Source organism: Aspergillus alliaceus (assembly GCF_009176365.1).
Source record: "Aspergillus alliaceus strain CBS 536.65 unplaced genomic scaffold BDW43scaffold_7, whole genome shotgun sequence".
NCBI lineage: Eukaryota > Fungi > Ascomycota > Eurotiomycetes > Eurotiales > Aspergillaceae > Aspergillus > Aspergillus alliaceus.
In genome coordinates this window covers 131017-148120 of record NW_022474690.1, presented here as the reverse complement: position 1 = coordinate 148120, position 17104 = coordinate 131017, and the positions used below count along the sequence as shown (strand labels likewise).

Sequence of the window (17104 nt, the reverse complement as noted above, 5' to 3'; positions counted from 1 at the left end):
AAGCCTTATGGGACAGCAAGTGACTTAAAAGGGTGTGTCGGGCGGAGTGTTTCTGCCCGCGCAAAAAAAAAAAAAAAGATTCCGACGAACTTCTATTTCTACTTCAAGAAAGTTCATCTCAGTACATTTACGACATTCTGACTTAGTATTGATTCAATTCCTGATCGTACCTTTGCGCTCGAGAGTAGGTCATTTTGCCGCGTTGGTCGTGGAAACAAAATGGCAGCTGCTGAAGAAGCAATTTGCAAAAAGCGAAAGCTACCAGAGGAATCCGAGATCGAGATCGACGTCTCTGCACCTGAACCCCCATCAAAGAAAGCTCTGCGTAAAGCAAAGAAGAAGGCTGCTGATGCATCATCGGAGGTTATCAGCGAACAGACCAAAGCCGTCACTGGCAACGAAGAAGCCCCCAAAAAACGTTCGGAATACGGCATTTGGATTGGGAACTTGGCGTTTTCCGTTACCAAAGACGACCTGCGCAATTTCTTAACAAGCAATTGCTCTTTCCCAGATACCACAATCACTCGGATACATTTACCTAGATCATTGGAGAGGCACGGGAAAGCCCAGAACAAAGGATTTGCCTATATCGATTTCTCCAACCAGAAGGCCACGAATGAGGCATTGGGGCTGAGTGAAAGTCTCCTAACTGGGCGCCGTGTACTTATAAAGGATGCAAAGAGCTTTGCTGGTAGACCAGAAAAGTCCCGTGAAGAGGTTCAGAAGAACGGCTCTACTACGGCAGCCTCTGGCAACCCTCCCTCCAAGCGTATATTTGTCGGCAACCTCGGCTTTGATGCCACAAAAGAAATCATCGAGGAACACTTTGGAAAATGCGGACCTGTGGCCCATGTACATGTAGCAACATTTCAAGACTCCGGAAAATGCAAGGGTTATGCTTGGGTGACATTTGAAGATCTCATGGCTGCTGAAGCAGCGGTGAGGGGCTTCGTTATGGTTGACGAAGACGAAGACGAAGGAGATAGTGAGCCCGACTCTGAGAATCGCAAGAAGTCGAAGAAGCCAAAACAGAGAAGGGCATGGGTAAATCAACTTTTGGGCCGGCGTATGCGGATGGAGTTCGCAGAAGATGCAACAACACGATACAAGAAGCGCTATGGCAAGGACGGCGAAGGCAAGAAAATTCGGACTGCAGATATCAGTGAAGCAGAGCCTTCTGTCCAAGAGGCAACCGGAGAACAATCCCAACGGTCAGGACCCGCGACACTCAAGCAGGGCAAGGCGGATTACTCGAGGTACGACAAGGAAACCGTGCAAAAGCTTAGCGGTGCCATCGTTGAGTCTCAGGGAAAGAAGATCACTTTCGATTGAGAATAATTGGTGGCCAATGACAAAATCCTTTGTGTCTAGGAAACCCTTACTGGGGAAAAGATGCACTGCAGGCACGAGTTATTCATTATTTCAGCTCACGCCGATGAATCTGTTGCCGTTCGGGGATAGTGAAGCCTTGCATAGTACGGAGTAGTAATCAACAATTTGCTCTTTCCCGAGCATTTGTTACACTATCTGGCGAGTATATCCCCACCTTATACCTGGAGAGCAACGATAACGTGTCTGAAATAAAATAGCTGGCAAACAGCTGTCTATAAAATTTGTTTCTACCCTGCATCCTTTTCCTTGCGTAACAACCAAATGATTGAATTAAGTAGCTTAGTAAGCCGTAAACATAGTTAACTAATATTTATCATAACGGTGTCGATCGTAGTACCTCTGCAATCGCCTGCAGTTTTTGTCTTGATGATAAAACTAATTGCTGGAGTAACAGGCATAAATTAATATGACGTTGAATGACAAGCGTATTAAAGCTCTGAACTGGTATAGGTTGGGTTTTCTCTTCCTTTTCTCAGCGTCGTATATCCTAAGCCGTGGACAGATCCTCGTAGTTCTAGAATCGCTGATGTGGTTTGGGGGGCGCTAACCGGATTTAGAGGTTTGACATCGACCAGAGATGTCATGGCTCAAGGCTCATGCTCAAAAACCACCAAAGCTGTTGCGCCTTCCTATCTATCCGCCCTTTTCCACACTACTTGCCCTCATTTTTGAGGTGCATCTCCTTTTTTCAATACTATTCCTCGCGCCGTTCCTATCCTTTCCCGCGAAGGAACATCATAGTTGTTTCCCTTCCATTATTGTAGTGTACAGTCTGGCCCACCTTGCCTTGCAAAGCTGCCGCTCTCGCCGCAGTTCATCCTAGGTAGCTGCGACCGTTCCTTGATCTGCTTCCAACACACTATAACGCCAAAAAATAAACAAAAACACCAAAAAGAAACGAACCAAAATATCGGACACGACTGCGAAATCGCACTGTTTACCTTCCTTCAGCTCGGATGGCTCCACGTCGTCACAATATCGGTGCTAGCCGGCGAAAGAGGAGAGATGAGGAAGGAGAGGATGAAGGTTCTGTAAATGGAGAATTGGAGGATGATTCATTGAGCGACGGGTCTGGCATCAGCAATCCTGATGACGATGATGCCGATGTTGAAGGCAGTGATGACAGCGATGACGATGTAGTTTCTACCTCCCCGCAAGTGGACGCCAACGGCCGCCATCAGGTCAATGGTCGTGTGTCCGAAACAAGTCACCAGTCGGCACGACAGCATCCTCCCTCGTCTGGGAAGCGTCTCTTGGTTACTACCATGTCGGATACAGAAGCGATGATGAACGGGCTGAGAATATCGGACGAAACGAGCGAAGTGACCGAGGTGCACTTCGATGACTTGAAGGGTGAACCAGGCCAGCAGACCGAGAGAACGCCGTCTGCACCCCCTACAGAACCAAAAAGAGACGCTTTTGCGGATAGAAAGTGTCGTGAGCAAGAAAAGTACATAAAGGAAAGGGATGAAAGCCCAGCGTTTGTGCCTACCCGCGGTAGTTTCTTCCTTCATGACAAGCGCTCCACAGAAACAGTGACAAACGGCCACAAGCCATTCAACAAATCGAAATCAAGACCGTATGGCCTTATTGTGGATGGTAACGTTCGCAGGTATGACCATCCTAAGGTCGCGTTGATCCATGTCAACAGCAACAAGTAGACACTTGGATGATCATGTATCACTGACTATTTCTAGAACTCCCGTGAGACCAGTTGCCAGCGAAGGACTGTGGACGCATGATCTTCACGATACAGTCGTTGGAGATGAGCCATCCGTCTCGAAGCCCTCTACTACATCAGCACTTACATCTATCGTCCCTCCGAAGCCCGTTCCCACGGCCCCTAGATCATCGCCGCCGAACAGGTCTTTCTCGAGCACTACATTGATCGGAAATGTGCCCGTTGTAGTATCTTTGCCGGGAATGGAGAACCCAATCCCTTACCCTTCTGTTTCAAAGAAGCAGCACACCCGTTTACCTCAGCATCGGCCTCCTCTACGTCGAGACAAGCCTGTTCGGATCTCGCTTCCAGGCCAGCCCCCGAGGTATATTCTACCCGCGACAGAGAGATCTTTCATATTTATCCCGCGAGCTTTACGGCCCAATCAACAGGCATTTCGTGGTCGGGGTCGTGGTGGATTCTACGGAGGACGGCGTCCCAGCTTCTATGCAAACTCAAACTACACATCAAGTATCACCATGAGTCGAAGATCGTCATTCGGAAAGGCACCATCTCAAGAGGGGTACCACTCGCCGGCGGGCTCGGTTCTCTCGAGGCACACGATGGTCGCGACAGAGAACGGCAAACCGGTGGTCCGCCTTCCTCCACCTGGCAGACCATCTGGAAGCCTTGGAACGGTTCCACATACAACTGCTGGGCCAGGAGCTGTTCCATCCACCATACCGCAGCCTCTTCCCCATCCCCAACCACCAAACTCTGCCTTTCGCGAGAGTCGTCCGGCCCCAATACCCATGCATCAGCCCCGTCCTCAGAAGGCAGTTTCCCTTGCGGATATTGAAACGCCAGCCAGATTTCCCTTCAATCCTCCACAGCCACAACAGGAACAACCCTTCCATCATCAGGTTCCAGTATCTGCAAATAGCTCCAGTTATGGTCCTGATGCCTCTGGCCACCCCTCTCTTTCCGCTCATAGATCTTTAACGCCAATGTCTCACATACAGGACCGTGCATTTCATGCTCCGTCTCAAATGCACGCCTACCAGCAGGCATTCTGGCCTGCTTCTTATCCTTCTGGTGCTGTCTACTACCCTAGTTCGGGAGCTGAGTTTCCACCATATACATCTGCCGTGGGACCTGGTGCACCCGTGCCGCCCTTGCCTCCTGGACAACAGCCCCCATATATGGTTCCCGTTTCCCATGGTTCGGCAGAACAACCGTCATTGCCGGGCACTGTTGCACATGAAGCTGGTGGCACAGTATATTTCTACGATGCTACACAAATGCCTAACTCCTCGTACGCAATGCCTGCTGCGCCTGGGCTTGGTGGAGTTGTGGATATGGGTACCCCCCCTGTCCCATTCTATTATTATCCCTACCCTCAAGGCGGAGTTTATTACCCTTCGCAGTAAGCCTTCGACGGGCATACATTGTATGAGCTCCTTTCCTCCTCCCTATCTCCTACTTTGATCCCTTCTCACTTTCAATTCCCAAAATATCGTTTCCGCTTTCGCTCTTATTCTCTATTCAGTTTTATTCTCTTTGCGACTTTTCTACTTGTTTCCCTGTTCTCTTCTTTCTTTGTCTTGGTTTCACTACCCTGTGGAGATGTTATATGTTCATTCTTAAGATCGATGATGACCGCTCATTCCCGCCTAGCCTTGAACGATGTGTTTTCGCTGGAGCTTCCTTTCCTTTACTACTACTTTTCGGATACGGTCCCGTCGGCCCTACCCTTCCCATCCATACTGTCTTAATCCTGGGTAGATTAGGATTTCCTGCATATTTCTAGCGCTTGTTTCTCATCATTGTCTATTGTCAACGGATCTATGTCGGAAGATGTCTCACGTTTTATATGGATACCATCTTTTTCATTTGAAGGATGATATGACGAGGGCCTTTTAATTTTAGGTGGCTGTAAGCCGTTTTCTCTGCGATCTCGGGCATATACTTCAACTGTCAAGGGACAGAGTGATCAGTACTCCATGTCGCATGTAGTCTGACGTAACTTTTCCATGCTGATCCATGATTAAACTTTTATCCGATACTATAGGGCCAGCTCTGAGCAATAGTGTAACCTGAATCCAAAACAAAAAAGTTAGGGTAAAGAGAAAGAAAAGAAAAGAAAGAAAAGGAGGTAGAGGGGGAAAGAGGGGAGGAGTCAAGGGTAAAAGGAAGTGTGAGTGAAGTGAAAGGTCAATTTGAAACGGGGGCTTTCCTTTTTTTCTTTTTTGGAAGGTCTATATTTTTAGGTTAATTTATATTATCGCGTTTAAACAAATCTTGGGAAAGCAGACGATAGTAAGAAACAGTACAGTACGTAAAAATTTGTGACGTAGATTACATTTACATTACATTCCATACGGTGAAAAGAGATGGAAGTAGAAGTCCACTTCTACTAATAAGTTTACCTTACGTAGGCCAACAGCCATCAGCCAACCACCAACGGGGAAGCCTAGCACCTACCCTTCACCGCCCCCTCCCCAGCTGAATGCAGCAAAAGCAGATGACCACCAACCCCCGTCAAGACTAGTAGTTGCCGCCCTTTAACATCAATCATCCCTCTTCTCCGCTTCTCTTCTTGCCTACTTTGCCTGACCTCCTCACCTCTTTCCAACATCTCATCCCCCACCCAGTTTTGTTGCTATCATTCTAATTCTCTTCCCCTCTGTCTCTCGCTCTTATTCCCCCCTTTTCATCAACTTCACCTCAGTAGCTGAATTCTTATCTTTAGTCCATCCTCATCACTAGTGTGCCCGCTCCCTTATCTCTGGGGGCGTATTTCGGCAACTCCAGTGATTATATCATCGACTGGGGAGTTCTTGTAGAAGCACCATGTCAGCATCTGTGCCTCAAGCGGCTTCGGTCAACCCGAGTACCCTGATTACGGTTAAGCTGCTCTATAATGACAATACTCGTCGCTTCAAGATTCCCTTGAAAGAGCTCGATGCCCACGTTCTTCCCCAGAAGGTGTGTCTCCACCCTAGCTCCGACCGGAGCTTACGATCTTCCCTAGTTTGGATGGAGTAGATACTCGTTGCCACCCCGAGACTTTTCCTTTTCAAAGCAACAGCCACACGGACCCTACACTCCCTGACCTGATATCATTAATCTCTCCTCAAATGAAGAAGCTCACCTCACTGAAATTCTGAAACCTGGAGCCTCGATACTGATGTGTTCTCGCGTATAGCTCCGCCAGCTTCTTGGCGTCCCGGCAGACGTTAACGTCATTCTTGAACGTTACTCCGATAGCGCCGGTTGCTACATCCACTTGGACAGCGAAAACAATGCTGTCTATAAGCAACTCTACCGTGCTGCAAAGGCCAAACTGAAGCTTCGAATCAAGGTCACTGAAGTCAACGATACTGCCTCTCAATCACCATTGCCGGTAGAGGATTCTCCCGATTACCCGAATCAGACGAGATACAGCTACCTTGAAACGGTTTTGAGCTCCCCTCTCCCTGAAGGCTCAGCTGAGTCTCTCTACGACTTGCCACATGATGCTGGGAAAGCTGTCTCTGCTGAGTCCAGTCCCATGCCGTGGTCTAACGCGGATGTTGCGGCATCCGAGGAACAATACCGAGAGTTCAAATCGGACCAAGACAGTCTTGGCACTCCAGTCGTCTCGCACAAGTCTCCTACGGGTGTTTTTTGCATTGACTGTAATCATTGCGGTCGGTCCATTCCTAATGAACACTATCACTGCAGTATCTGCGATGATGGTGACTACGACTTATGCCTCCATTGTGTAGACTCGGGGCTTACCTGCCCAAATGAGAACCACTGGTTGATTAGACGCATTGTTACGGATGGCATTGTCACCAACAGTATCACCGAGACAGTCGCTCCTCGAAAGCTTCAGGTTGATGATTCCGAGGAAGCACCCGAATGTGTCGAAAAAGAGTTGGAGCCTGTCGCTGAACCCGCCACTGAAGACATTCCAGAGACTCCCCCAGTTGCCCCAGAATTCCCCGTTCAGTCGGAAGCCCGGATTTGCAATGCTTGTCTCAAGGGTATGTTACCTGAACTTTTCCTTTACTCTTGCATCTTCAACCAGATAAGTGATGTGCTAAGTAGAAGTAGAATTCGATGAAACTAAAATGGTCACATGTGTTAAGTGCAAGGATTATGATCTTTGCATCACGTGTCTGCTAAAGGACGCTCATGGTCATCATCCAGCTCACAATTTTTCTCTTCTTCACGACCGCCCGTTCTGTTTGAAGAATTTGGTTTTGTCGCGCTGCAAACCTGGGCGTCGCTATCAACATGCTGCCATCTGTGATGGCTGTGAGAAGGTAGGCCTCGTCATGCTACAATTTGTTACTGCGAGGGCTAACATGCTAGAAGAATGTTGTCGGCGTGCGCCACAAGTGTCTCACCTGCCCTGATTGGGATTATTGCACTGAGTGCTTTTCAAATGCGCAGGAGACCCATCCTGGCCATCGATTTGCTCCACTTTATGAGGCTATTGCCGAGCCTACTCAGTCTCACGAGGTTCATTATGGCATCTTCTGTGATGGCCCCCTTTGCAAGAACAAGACGGTCCCTGGCTACATAACCGGAGTCCGGTACAAGTGCTCTGTGTGCTACGATCTAGATTTCTGCTCCAATTGTGAGGCACTTCCGACCAACACGCACAATAGAACTCACCCAATGGTTATGCTCAAGACACCTGTTCGCAATGTTACTGTTAGCACTCTTCAAGAGGATAGATTCGGAGGATCTACGGTCACCCTCGGTGATCGTGCTCAAAGATCCACATCCACCCAGGCCGTTAACCCAGTTGAACCTGAAGTTCCCACACCTGGAGTGTCCGTTAAAGAGGAGTCAGTTCTTTCACAGGAGAGTAATTCTGTGGAGCAAGCTCGTTCGCCTTCGGGAGAGCAGCAGGTGAAATCCGAGAAGCCCGACAATAACGCGGCTTCCGGGCACGAGGCCCTCTTCATACGTGACACTGTGCCCGACAGCACCATTATGCCGCCAAACAAGGTATTCTGCCAGACCTGGACTCTTTATAACCCCGGTCCGCTTGCGTGGCCTGCTGGAAGTAACGTGCGTTTCGTTGGCGGTGATTCGATGTTCAACGTTGACACGAACCACCCGTTGAGCCTTGACTCTATCTCCGCTGCTATGGAAAGCAACAAATTGTCTAGGCCATTAGAGTCAGGCCAGAGCGCCGACTTCACTGTGACGCTTAAAGCCCCCAGCCGAGTAGGTACTGGCATTTCCTACTGGCGACTGAAGCTCCCAAATGGCATGCCCTTTGGTCATAGACTATGGTGCGAAATTCAAGTACGGGAAGATGCGCCTTCTACGAACGACTCAACAGAGTTTGGAAAAGAGAGGGAGCATGACTCGGGTCGCACAGAAAGTCAAATGATCTTCCCTAAATTGGAGAAAGAATCTCCTGAAGCAAGCGCCCACGAGGCAAGCATTGTGGCGCCGGTAGCTCCATCTGTGTCCAACTCGTCTGAGCAAGATATTCTGGAGGATGTGGCGAGTCTGTCCCTTGGTGATCATGACACGGAGACTGGGTTCTTGACCGATGAGGAGTATGACATTTTGGACGCCAGCGACCAGGAGTACATGGATGCCAAGTCGCGTAACTAATTGATTTTGGGCAATTTATCGGGTGCTACTATGATTTTGACGACAGGTTTTGTTCTAGGAAAGGGAGGAAGGAGTTGGTCAGGTAAGGATGGAAATAATTTGCTGTGTCTTTGGAAAAAAAAAACCATGCAAGTCAGTCTGGAAATTTTCTTGTCTTTCTGTTTTTTTCTTTTTTGCCCTTCCTAAATAATTGTTCTTGGGAATAATACTTGTTTCTCTTCTCTAAACCGTTCATAATACGACCTGATTTCGCAATCAAGGTGACTGTTCCGTAGAATTGGTTTTCATGCATAACATTCGGCTTAACCTAAGGGTTGGTCACGAAGTGGTCGGTATACACTTGTGTTCTTGCGCTAGCGATACATGCACGCACTCTCCCTATCTAGCCGTGACGATCTCTTCTTCACTGCTCGAATCAGTCTGACATTCTGAGGCTACTTTTTCTTTATTTCCTCTTTTCTTTTCGGCTTAACCTGCAAAGTTTGATTTGTCAAAATTCTTAGCTAAGCTCAACTCTTCTTATTACTACTATAGTATTGTTGACGGTGATCATCCCTTGGAAATGCTCGCAGTGCTGTTAATTATTAGAAGATTCACTCATCGCAGCATCGCACCTGCCGAGTGGGGACTTCCGCTCCTTAAAAGCCCTATCATAATCTATATGAGTTTAGCTATACTTTCGACCACTGCCCTTTCATCCCTCCTCCCACATCGGCATATCGTACTTGATACTATGAAATAGGCTCTCAAAAAGCTCTCCTGACGGAACCACCCAGAAACGACAGACAGGGAAAGAGTATTGCCGGTATGGGGAGTTTACTCAACCTTGCCATTCTCACCGTCCTGGTGGCGACGTTCTATGGCCCTGTACACCGGCAGATGACGGTGCTGGGGGTGCTCCGAAAAGCGACAGATGAAGCTAGACTGGCAGAACAACAGGCCTTTTATAAGATTGAGGACACGATGCACTGCGAAGATCTGCATTTCCACAGGCCATCCCATAAGATTTTTACGGCCTGTGAGGACTCAGTCCTGCCTCGATTCAAGTGGTTTCCTCCCTTGGGAAATTTCGAAGGACCGGTGAGTTCGACAGGGTCCATCCATGTTATTGATCCCAAGGTGAGCTTGCCCCCGTCTGCCTCCTTTGAGATTTTTGAATCCGTGCGAAAAGGTAGAACTGATTTAAATATACCCCGTATAGACGATGAGATCGACACGTTTAGTCTTTGAAAATTTCTCCGGCCCTTTGATCACTCATGGAATTGAGGTCCTTGAAGACCCCGACAATCCTGGTGCCGTCTACATCTTTGTTGTAAACCATATGCCGAACATGGAATATTACCAAGGTGATTCGCGTGCCCAAGATGTCCCGAAGGCGCGCTCGCAGGTTGAGCTCTTCCACCATGCTCTGGGATCCAACACTGTCCGGCACGTGCGCTCTATCCTTCATTCATTGATCGTTACCCCCAATGATATCTATGCCGAGAGTCCTCTCTCCTTCTATGTTACCAACGACCACTTTTACCGTGAGGGATTCAAGCGTCAGGTCGAAGACCTTGTTCCTGCAGCGAAATGGTCTAATGTCGTGCATGTTCAAGTGGACAGCCTTGAATCCGAGCAGGCGGAGATCGGCGTGAATGCCAAGGTGGCATTGGTTGGATTACAAAACAATAACGGTCTGGGGCATGGTCAATCCAAGGAGGAAATACTCATTTCAAATGCCATCGGCGGTATTATGTATCGTGGCCGAGCGAACCCTGAAACCCGCAATATCTCCATCTTAGACGAGGTTCACTTTGATAGTTCTATCGACAACCCGAGCTATTATATGGATCCATATCGTACTTCCTCTGGTGACGCCAGCGGCTACGTGCTCGCAGGGCTACTACGACCCATTGATCTAGCTAAGAACCATGCAGATCCAAATGGCAAGGATGGAGTTATGGTGTGGTATGCACGGCCCAATACTCCGAAGGAAGGAAGCGCTGTCGAATGGCAAACCCGCTTGATCTTTGAAGATGACGGATCGAACATCCGGTCGAGTAGCACAGCACTGTTAGTTCCCATCGAGCTGCAGCCCGGAGAAAAGAAAAAAGCATGGCTTTTTGTGACTGGGTTTGTCTCAGAAAACGTTATTGCTGTTGAGGTCTTTCTGTAATGCTTTTTATTGGATATACTTTGTCGTGCTGTGTACAAGGGAACGTTTACTAAGGCATGTGGATTGCAGGGCTGTGGTGATATGAAAGCAGATGAATGGAGCATGGCTAATAGAAAACATGGGCTAGCTATGAGGATGTTTCAAACAAATGTAACAAGGTCATCAAAGATCAATTTCGTTCGACCGCCTAAGGGCTTTCACAACATCTTCAGTTTTCATCACGTCGGCGAACTCGCCTTCTAGACTCGCCACCGAGACCGCATGGATAGTTTCCGCATCAAAGCCCCCCTTTGCCCATGTTGCTGTGGCATCTGCAACAAGTATGATACGCCCCCGATCCACGCAGGCCTGGTTATGGATGCCATGTTCCGGATTAAGCGTAAGCGGCCCATCAGGATACTGGTCCACAACCCCTAAGTTCGCCGCCATGCGTACCGTGGTCGACACACAGTGGTCCGTCGTAAGCCCTGCAAAGAGGACCTGCCGAATACCCCGCACACGAAGATGAGCCTCCAGATCGGTACCTATGAAGCCAGAATTGACACACTTCCACATGACCACTTCGGAGCCATCAGACGCCGGCTGGGCGAACTCAAGTGGCCGAATACCGTTCCCGGGATCATTGGAATGGAGTGGAGAAATTGGCGTAGTAGACGAGTGAAAGATATGAATGATTTCTTTGGCGATCCCCGCTCTTGATTTGCTCTTAATAGCTGCTCGGAAGACTTGAATAAGAGATTGGATGTTGCGCTCATAGGAGGGATTGGAGCGAGAGGTGCCCCAGTAGGTAGGGTGAGTGAAGGCTGCTTGGTTGTCGATAAGCACTAGGGCTGTAGGAACATTCAAGTCAAGAGACATTCTGAAGGGGAGGGGGGGTGTTTGTTGTTGAGATGATATGCGTTTTGTTGTTGGAATAGAGAGTATCAGAAAGTTAAGCTATTATATTTCAAGATTTAGGGTGAGTCATCAGATGGAATTGGTAATTCTTTCTCCGATGACCAATTTTGGCAGTTACATAATAGTTCATGAATTAAGATGACAATTATGTTTTACAGTGAGCTGTAGGAAACCTAAGGGGAACAAGTTCGACGGTTTATAGCACGAAAATGACTGCCTCGGCGACTCAGGGCTGTTGTGTCATTTGTTTTGCATGCCCCAGGCATTAATCACATCGCCTTACCTCCGAACTCCGACACTTCAGTTCTACAATATCCCATTCACCCCTATTCCCTCCATGGTCTGGGAGAATGTCATCCTCTCTCTGCGCCCCTAGGGCCCTCGTCACTCGATCCCATCCTCTAGTCTCCTTCTCTCTTACATCAGCTACTCAACGACATGACCTTTGGCGTTGTGGCGTCTACCTCGCTTTCCGTGGCTACGCCTTATCTTCCAAAACTCATACACGCCCCTCATCCTCTGCCCAGCCTTCCACATCCACAGTCCCTTCCACATCCTCAACCGTAACGACATCTTTAGCCAATGATGTCAACCCGCCACCCAGCACTCGCCCGGCAGATCTCAACCTTCCAGACCCAGCCTCACCCTCCACCGCAGCGGCCGATAAGCTCAAGCGCTATGTCGCAATGGGACGCGCATACTTATCTTTCTACAAGACCGGTCTCAAAAATGTTTACCATAACTATCGCGCCTCAGTGCCCATTCGTCGCTCGCTCGGTCTCCCCCCGTACCTTCCCATCTCTCCTCCGCCTGCGTCATCACCCAGCAGTTCCCAGGACAAAAAGAGCGCTGCGTTCCACAAGGCGATCGAGTCGGTTCAACTCAGCCGCTCAAGCTTCCAATTGGTCCGACGCGCCGCCTACGATGTCCGGCGCATGATCCCTTTCACATTGATCCTTATCGTGTGCGGGGAGTTGACCCCCTTGGCTGTCCTGGCTTTCGGCAATGCTGTCACGCCATTCACCTGTCGCGTCCCACGGCAGATTGAGAAGGACCGCATCCAGTGGATGGGCCGGAAGCGCGCTGCCTTGGTGGCGCAGCAGGCGGCGACAGATGGATCTATTACGCCGCCTGCCACGGGATCCGATCAGGAGCTGGATCTTCTGGTTAAGGTGTATACAAATCCTGAATGGATCGAGCGTGCGAGCGCCGAGGAGATCCTGCGTGCGTGCGCGGTGTTGAATCTGGTGAAGGCGCATACCAGACCTTCCGGATTGGTGACATTGTATCGGGCGAGGTTGCGACGGTATGCAGAATACTTGCGCTTAGATGATCAGTTGATTCAACGCTGTGGGGGTGTTCCGGCGATGGAGAGTGTGGAGGTTAAAATTGCGGTTGAGGAGCGCGGTGGTGTCGGTGTGGCGGAAGGTAAAGAGGGTTGGGATGCAGAGAGGGATGAGCGACGGTGGCTGGAAAAGTGGTTGGAGAGGAGGTAAGTTCCCGCATTGAATAATATGTACTCTCTAGATTCAGTGTACTTTGTAAATTAGCGGGTCTGGTTCAAAATCGGTAGATGCAGATATCTAGATACAATTGCTTTGTTTTCCCTTTGTATCGAACAATTACCATTGCAAGTCCAGATATCTACTGTACAATAAATGGTCAGTTTACGCTCGCTCATTTATCGCCATATGCCCGTACCTCCCTCTATAATACACTTCTGCACCATCACAGGAGTCGATTATCTTCATGGGAAGGGGTTGAAAGAAATGGTATCAAGCGCTAATGCTCCAACATTGTCACTTCCCCCACACGAGAGAGAGGGGGAGAGAGAGAGAGAGAGAGAGAGAGAAGAAAAAGAAACAGATAAACAGATAATTGTTTGCCCTGTGACCTCGATCAACAAGTATTGGGCCTCCCCACCGACTGTGCTGCGTTACGGGCTTGCTTAGCCCAACGCAATCCGCAACTGTTACAAAGATCGCGTTCCCCACTGGGTCCCCTGCGCCATTCTGGTGTTTTCTTGGTCTGGCACATAGCGCAGCTCTTCTCAACAGACGCGGTACTCTGCTTGCGTTTCCGCTTCTTTCTTCGGGTAAGTAATTTCTGCAGTTCATCGGATAGTATCCGGTTTTGCTTTTCCAACTCCCTAAGTTCAACCTGCCAACTTGAGCCCCTGGTTGGCACCAATTCTTCGAAAAATGGGAGTTCTTGGGCCTGTGTGGCGATTTGTTTACCGGAAGACAATTGGCCTTGTGTCCCCATGCCAGACACGCTTGAGCCTGATTGACGGGAAGTCATAGGATCGCCCAAGTCTCCGCTGGGCAGCGGGGGCGCTGGACTCGACTCGTCATCGCCTGCCTGTCTTGGTTTTGGAAAGCTAATTTGGGCGACCAGGAATGAGGGCCTAATACCTTCCTTGGTATCCCCTGGGTATAATGTGGTCTGCGCCGGCAGCATGTGGCCTTTTTTATGACGAATTTTATGGCTGAAAGTGATCTGTTGACCACTACGAGCCACTCGAAAGGCTCTTTGTGCCTCCACTCGCGAATCTATCAGATCTTGTAAGCTCTTGCCAACAAGCTCATCAGGTATACGGCCCAGTACTGGGCGTGCCTTCGAGGTCATGAACAGAACAATCCCGGACTTTGACAACTTGGCCCAGATATCAGTTTCTGCCAAGATACCGTGTCCAATGTTCGCAATATGGTCGAGACAGTATACGAGACGAGGTCGTCCAACAAGGACCATGAACTGCCGCCCTCGCTCTCCCATGCGCCACGAGCCACGGCTTTCGAACCAAATGTATCCGCTGCATTTCTTCCGCATTCTAAACACGACACTGATCGGATCGGTAGTAGTACAGGCCCGTAGGTCGCGGATTACAGGGCCAATATCACTAGGATGGCAGACCGTTGATAGCGTTTTCCCCACGAGTTCAACCGGCTCGTACTCTAAGACTTTCCGGCAGGACGGCGATAGATAGAGGAATTCGCCTTCGAACGATAGAGCATGTATTACATCATCTGTGTTCTCGACTAATACGCGATCCAGATAGCTTCTATAATTTAGAGTTGGATTATCGAGACTCCCCAGGATGGTCGACACCTGGACTGGTGTGAACCAAGTCGCCAAATCGGGGTGCGATCGGTAGATGTCAGGAGATGGCACCACATAATTTGGTAGTCGGTTACGTCGATAGTCGATCGTATAAGTACCGTCTAGACACGTCTGTCAGCCTAGTGTGCTAATCACCATCAAGCTTGGGCCCTACTTGGATTTTTCCTTGTGACAGCATCGGGCGTCTCGACTAGATCAACCTGAAAACCCACATAGAATCGATAATCATGGGAGCTCCAGCGAATGGGAATCATTGTTATCAGATTCATGAACGGCTGCCCACCCTTCCTGTAATTGATAAGACTGACCTGGATCTCCGTTCGTTCCTCGAGCGTGGACCGTAGACGCGAAGTTGTTTGGTCATCGACGAATGTCCGCCTCACGCCTTTTTGGACAACACCATCCGGCCCTTGAAGAAACCTGCAGTTTTTGCCAACGATCTCCTGCTCAGTATAGCCAGTGAGACGTTCAAATGCCTCGGAGACATAGATAATCGGGTGGTCATTTTTGGTGATGTCGCAGAGTACAAACGCGCACGATAAATCGACCGCACCGATACTAATCTTAGGATTCGGCCTTGACACTACTTCGGCCTACAAAAGGAAACCAATGGGTGGAAGTCAGATGCTGAAATGTTCTATGACGCTCGGGTTCGAAATCCCGGCGGGAAACCTACCAAGACGCCCATTATATTGAACCCGCTACTTGAATAGATGCTGGCATACTGTGAGCCCTCGCCCGTCACCAATTTAGGGTGAGGTTGTAGGGGAGCTTTCAGAGGTTGCCCCGTATTAGCGATACATAAACGTACATAGATTTTAGGAACTCAGGTCGGACAAGTGTAAACATACCCTTCACTGGCGATGGCCTTTTGGGTTGAATGAAACGATGGGAGGAGCTCGACGATTGAGCCGGCGACTGAAGTCCACGGTTTCGCCTACGTTGGGACGATTGACCTGTGGGTTGAGGAACACTAAGAGGTTGCTTGTTGAAAGTCGGTTGTGCACGAGTGGGCGGCTCAGCGTGGCTTGGTGGTGCCTGATACATCTGCAAGACGGGCCCGTGGGTTTGCATGGTAGAGTAGGTCGTGGTAGGATTCAGATTCACGGGCTGCGGTTGCAACGCAGCGCTGTGATAAGGTACGGGCTGCTGTTCCTGGAAGTTTTCCAGTGGCATAGTGGGGAAGGGGGATGTGAAGGCATTGTAGGTGAACGGATTGGCCGTATTTATAGGCATGGGTGTTGGACCTCCGAGAGCAGAGAGGGGATCATACGGGAGCATAGCATTAGACATTCGGTCTCCGAGGTTCTCAGAATGCTCAGACGGATTCAGGGACAGCCCAGCCGTGTGCGACGGGAAGACAAACGAAGCGCTATTAGCAACCAAATCTGACTGATAGGCAAAGCTTGCCGCCTGCATCTGGTCGGGGGTCGTAAAGGACATCATCGTCGGGGCATAGTGATCATTGGAGGATTGCGAATACCCCATTTGATGGTCAGACGCAGAAACCGTGTACTGGGCATCATAGTAACCATCATTGAACCCTTCCATGCTGCAGCTAATCTCCTCCAAGATGGTGGCCGATCGATTCGATTCGAAAATTTAGACCAATGAGAAGGACGCATCGATGGATGCGTTGGGGAGATGAAGACCACTCGGCGCACTCAAAGGTCCATGTAGGACCAGGATTCAATCAAGAATCGGAGCGCCAAGTTAGAAAAGAGGGGAGAGAGGGGAGGGGGAAAGGGGAAGAAACCAGAAAGGTGGGCACGATTATCGCACGCTTAATATAAGACAATTCAATGATGATACATACATTACATTAATCCGAGCGGGAATGGTAGAAGGCAAAAAAACGAGAGACCTAATATCAATTTGGCATCCGCTAATGATCTATGTCAGAACATAGGACGTAATATATGGATCCCTTGAAGGTCGAACTGCAAGGGTGGGCCGTAGCAAAGCGGGATTCTGCCAATAAGAGAAGGGGGTTTCTCACCAATTGATGTGTCCCAAAAAGAAAAGAAAGAGAGTAAGAGAGAGAGGGGAGAGAGAGGAAAGTCTCCACAAGTAGACTTGGGTTTGTGATGAATCAATCAATCACTTGGGCAATGGAGGAAGAAAAGCAAGAAAGAAAGAAGAAGAAGAATGCTGAATAGATTCTGAAGAGATGGGAGAGGGAGAGAGAGAAATGGTAGAGTATTGATTGATGAGGATAAGGGAGAAGAGAGGTGAGATGAGAGGATCAA

The 17104-nt window shown here is 49.2% G+C and overlaps 6 protein-coding genes across 6 annotated transcripts; 4 read left to right on the top strand and 2 right to left on the bottom strand.

Moving 5' to 3' along the window:
* Window positions 1–91: 91 nt before the first annotated feature.
* Window positions 92–1601, top strand: BDW43DRAFT_265897 (putative RNA binding protein Rnp24). Its single transcript, XM_032040820.1, has one exon. It carries the CDS (start codon window positions 220–222, stop codon window positions 1330–1332), a length of 1113 nt encoding a protein of 370 aa, XP_031903591.1. The 5' UTR covers window positions 92–219; the 3' UTR covers window positions 1333–1601.
* A 747-nt stretch (window positions 1602–2348) lies between these two features.
* On the top strand, window positions 2349–4482 carry BDW43DRAFT_307775 (uncharacterized protein; the record flags this gene model as incomplete). Its single annotated transcript, XM_032046318.1, has 2 exons — window positions 2349–3004; window positions 3090–4482. The coding sequence occupies 2 exons, from the start codon at window positions 2349–2351 to the stop codon at window positions 4480–4482; spliced, it is 2049 nt and encodes a 682-aa protein (XP_031903590.1).
* Window positions 4483–5905: 1423 nt separating this feature from the next.
* Window positions 5906–10838, top strand: BDW43DRAFT_297797 (ZZ type zinc finger domain protein; the record flags this gene model as incomplete). Its single annotated transcript, XM_032044454.1, has 6 exons — window positions 5906–6040; window positions 6261–7083; window positions 7154–7365; window positions 7418–8652; window positions 9466–9799; window positions 9882–10838. The coding sequence occupies 6 exons, from the start codon at window positions 5906–5908 to the stop codon at window positions 10836–10838; spliced, it is 3696 nt and encodes a 1231-aa protein (XP_031903589.1).
* Window positions 10839–10919: 81 nt separating this feature from the next.
* BDW43DRAFT_223728 (cysteine hydrolase family protein) lies at window positions 10920–11921 on the bottom strand. The gene has a single exon (XM_032039433.1). The coding sequence runs from the start codon at window positions 11694–11696 to the stop codon at window positions 11001–11003; it is 696 nt and encodes a 231-aa protein (XP_031903588.1). The 5' UTR covers window positions 11697–11921; the 3' UTR covers window positions 10920–11000.
* Window position 11922: 1 nt separating this feature from the next.
* Window positions 11923–13432, top strand: BDW43DRAFT_223737 (uncharacterized protein). Its single transcript, XM_032039434.1, has one exon. It carries the CDS (start codon window positions 12086–12088, stop codon window positions 13229–13231), a length of 1146 nt encoding a protein of 381 aa, XP_031903587.1. The 5' UTR covers window positions 11923–12085; the 3' UTR covers window positions 13232–13432.
* Window positions 13433–13591: 159 nt separating this feature from the next.
* Window positions 13592–17086, bottom strand: lreA (GATA transcription factor LreA). Its single transcript, XM_032040819.1, has 5 exons — window positions 16855–17086; window positions 15707–16740; window positions 15532–15626; window positions 15010–15448; window positions 13592–14956 (listed from the first exon to the last, which is right to left on the bottom strand). The coding sequence occupies exons 2-5, from the start codon at window positions 16404–16406 to the stop codon at window positions 13635–13637; spliced, it is 2556 nt and encodes an 851-aa protein (XP_031903586.1). The 5' UTR covers window positions 16407–16740; window positions 16855–17086; the 3' UTR covers window positions 13592–13634.
* Window positions 17087–17104: the final 18 nt, after the last annotated feature.